The following is a 4,039-nucleotide window of genomic DNA, read 5'->3' on the forward strand; positions in this document are numbered from 1 at the left end:
TCTTATGCTATGCATATGCAGTTATGTCAATTTGTGTGCGATAGCCCTTACATATCAAACTCACAAAACAAATGAAAAAGGACAATAACTGAAAGGATTGATTATATATGGAGACGTTCGCGCGTCACAGCGATTGTGTTTAATTGACACGTATCGAGCGCGGATAATTTTTTTCCCTTCCATATTTTGACGCATATCTTGTCGAAGACCTACCTGACGGAGTCAGTTGATCCTGCAAACGTCGATCCCGCACCGCGGGTACAGTATTCGGCGAATTCGCTTCCCGACGTGCGGCCTTCTGCTGCTGCTGCTTAGTGTTTTCGTCGAGGTCGAGCAATACCGGCGAACGCGTGTAGTCCTCGTCGTTGCTCTCGTTTTCCGACTGAAACACAAGTGTTTCAATGAGTTTGCACTAGGAGAAAAAATAGTTGATTTAACTAAAATTATAGTGATTTTTTGTATTTGTTATACAAAAGTAGTATCGATGGCTCTAAGATTAAAAATCAATTACAGGAAACAGTTAACAATTTCTGCTTTTCTAGCAACGCAAGTTCTGATTGACTTCTACCTTTTTACCTTTCTGTCAAGGTGTCAATTCTCTCTTAGTGACGTGATCACGTCAAATAAATCATACCTCGTTCTTCAGCGGTTCGCCGCGATACTCCTCTGAATTCCGCTCCATCCTGGTCGTTACTCGGTTCAACGTGAACGGCACTTCGTCGTTGATCCTGGTGTCGTCCATCGACGCACCGATGAGAAACGACGTGAAAAACTGACGAACACTGCTGTATTTCTCACTGTGGTCTCGTCGTGAGGCGTATATCACGTGGTTCTAGCGTTTGTACCGTGTTTGTCCTCGGATAAGATGTGGATCGGCCACAGACAGTCGTTTTATTAATGTTAATTTTATCCGTTGATTAAGTATTCAGGTGTTCCACCCGGGGTTCTCAATTTGTCATCACCTTAAGTGATCGCGGCGAAGAGAGAAATGTATCGCGGCTCGATGAAGAGAGAGAGAGAGAGAGAGAGAGAGAGAGAGAGAGAGAGTAAAGAAGGAAGAAGTAAATAAAGAAATTGAAGTTGAGAACTGGAAGGAATATTTCATGAGAGTGATGGGAGGAGTGCAGGAAAAGGTGGTGAGAGGAAGAAGGAAAGTAGAAGAAGAGGAAGAGATAAAGGAGATAATGAAAAAGCTGAAAGATGGAAAGGCGATGGAGCTTGATGAGATTCCAAATGAGGTATGGAAATATGGAGGGAGGGCAGTGGATAATTGGGCATGGAAGACGTGTGGAAGGGTATGGAGAAGGGAGAGATGGCCGGAAGAGGAAGGAGAGGGTGGTAATATCAATCAGAAAAAAAGGGAACATAGGAATAGTTAACATAGGTATATTACTTAAAAAAGAAGCATACAAACTCAATAGTAAGCACACTAACTTGAAAATTTTTAAAAACATTATTAATAACGATATTAGCCTGAAAAAAAAGTTCAGCAAAAAGCCAGATATGGATTTTATCAAGATCTGATCAGATCTAGATTTCATATATAATCAGATATAATGTTATATATGATACATATCTAATTATTACGCTTCCTATATAGTAGATATAAGAAGAGTAATAATCAGGTTTGAATCACATCTCATACAGAACAGTAAAGTTGTATCAATATTGAAAAAATGTTGAAGAGCAACGATGTCAATATTACAATAACATTGAGAAACATTGAATCAACGTTGCACAAACCTTGTTATCATGTAAAAATGTTCGCTTGAAAGTTTTCCGCGTAGCTATAAAAAAAAACTAATTTCTAATTTTCTCATGTCTCATAACTGCTAGGAACCGAAGATTGTCAAACACTCTCTACAACTTTCGCGAATCCTTCCTCGATAATTTCGAATTCGAAGCGGTATTCCGGTCACTCATCCATATCCTGACTGAGTTAAAATGTTGCTTAATCTGACGATTGAGCGCGCACGCGGTGACTCCAATGACTCCAACGATGTTCTTACAATTTATGCTTATATAAAGTGTACTTATAGTGTTCACAATATATTATAACGTATCTAGCAAATACGCGCGTTAATTCGCCTATCTATTTTATTTAATATCTCTAAAGTTTATGTGGTTATTTACAAAATGACTTGGACCATTCCTTCCAATTTAATGTTTTATGCATTTTTTGTTATCGATACAGCTTACGTCAAACTCTATATAATAGAGAATATTATAAAATAAATTACAAATTGGGCGCAAATTTGCTACAAGTTATCAGACAGCTAGCTTTGATACATATTTGGTAGCAGTTTGACAAAAGAATTTATAGCGCTATCAATTTGAATCGTTTTCTTTAAGCTGCATCGTTCTCGCACGCTAGTTCAGATATAAATTCTATCGTATTTTATCGTATTTTATTTAGTTATAACGATTTCGTATTTTATAGGAAACTAACGATAAAAATTCGATCACTATCTATTGTATTCTATCGTATACAATAGAATACTATTCAAATTTGTGAATTCACGAACCAAAATCCATATTCAAAATGATAGAAAACGATAGAACGATAGAATTTTATTCTATCGTCCTCTATCAACTTTTTTACCAAGGATAGATTCTGCATCAAATTTGTTGTCCATTAGCCATAAAAACTTGATAGCAAATTTTGCGCGAAATTTACTCGTTCAGGTGTAGCTATCTGGGTTACTTCTAAAAGAATAGTATCTAATCTGTTGAAATAAATCAAATTATATCGAATCAGATACCATCAAATCCTATTGTACATATGAATGCGAAGTGATCAGATATGAGCATATCCAACAATATACAGGGTGCGGCGCCAAAATCCGGATAAAATTTAATTTGAAATTTTCGCCGTTCTATACCATTGGTAGATATCGCGATTAGCGTTCAAATAGCTTGACGCACTAAACCATCGCATGTACATAACCTCGAAACAGTCGCAATGTTGAAACCAAGTGCGGAGTATAACCGAAGAGCCGCGATTATTAAAAGTGTTCGCGCTGGGCGCTCGGCGACAGAAATCATTCGGTTTTTCGGGTACCCGAGATCAACTGTGTCATCGCAAAGTACAATGAGTCGGAGAAGTCCAACAAAGGTTTTGCAACACCGGCAAGGAAAACCCATTCGAAGGAGCACGTTGTCAGGACGCCCGACATCATTCAACGGGCTCAGGAGCTGATTTTTGAGGATCCAGGGCAGTCGATCCGAAAATTGTTGTCGGTTGTTGGTGTGAGCAAGAAAACTATGCGTCGAATGCGAGGAGGACCTCCGCTACATGTCTTACACAATTAAAGTAAAAAGATGCTTTCCGAAGACGTCAGGACAAAAGTTGGTCAGGACAAGAGTTGGTCAGGACAAGAGTTGAACGCTGCGGGTGTATATCAGTTGGACACGGGGCAATTGGACACAGTCCAATCACAAGTCGCAGTTCCAAGGGACCCTACAAATATCTCTAATCACACGGTGCTGTGATTGGCTGTGTCCAAATGCACCGTGTCCAAGTGCACCGCTCTCGAACGCTGCAACCTGCTTTTGTATTCCTTAACAGTCCAGATTTGAATCCTTTGGACTTCTATGTATAGAGCGTAGTTGAAAGGGTCACGAACAAGTCCAGACATCCAAACGTCGCATCATTAAGAGCCGTTATTGAAGCGGCATTCACCGATACCCACATAGAACAAAATATCTCATAGACGTATATAATAAATCTATAAATCTATGGAACATCTATGTTTATTGAAGATGTTATCTATATGTATAATATATGTAAATGTAATGTACGTATGTAAATAATATACGTATATAAGCACAAATCCATAATACATATAAAATACATGTATAAAATGTGTATGGAATAATGTACAATTTACAGCTAATAGATATTTCTTCGAGGTATAAACAATGTGCGTAAAATATATATATAGTGGCATATTATTGATGTCTAATAGATGTGTGGCATACGTATATAAAATATATATATATATATATATATATATATATATATATATATATATATATA

At 37.7% G+C, this 4,039-nt stretch overlaps 1 protein-coding gene across 1 annotated transcript; it reads right to left on the minus strand.

The window, feature by feature from the left end:
* Positions 1-124: 124 nt before the first annotated feature.
* On the minus strand, positions 125-2,040 carry LOC116853518. Its single transcript, XM_032834646.1, has 2 exons — positions 635-2,040; positions 125-382 (listed from the first exon to the last, which is right to left on the minus strand). Exons 1-2 carry the CDS (start codon positions 740-742, stop codon positions 140-142), a joined length of 351 nt encoding a protein of 116 aa, XP_032690537.1. The 5' UTR covers positions 743-2,040; the 3' UTR covers positions 125-139.
* Between the last annotated feature and the right edge of the window lie 1,999 nt (positions 2,041-4,039).

The sequence above is a fragment of the Odontomachus brunneus genome, unplaced genomic scaffold, assembly GCF_010583005.1.
Source record: "Odontomachus brunneus isolate Ranch 3 - 2012 unplaced genomic scaffold, Obru_v1 Obru_scaffold_343, whole genome shotgun sequence".
Taxonomy (NCBI): domain Eukaryota; kingdom Metazoa; phylum Arthropoda; class Insecta; order Hymenoptera; family Formicidae; genus Odontomachus; species Odontomachus brunneus.

Excerpts from the sequence above, each read along its gene's own strand:
- LOC116853518 (XM_032834646.1), bottom strand. The coding sequence starts at position 742 with ATGGACGACACCAGGATCAACGACGAAGTGCCGTTCACGTTGAACCGA. Across the intron at positions 383-634 it reads GCGAACCGCTGAAGAACGAG|TCGGAAAACGAGAGCAACGA; the intron begins GTATGATTTATT and ends CTTGTGTTTCAG.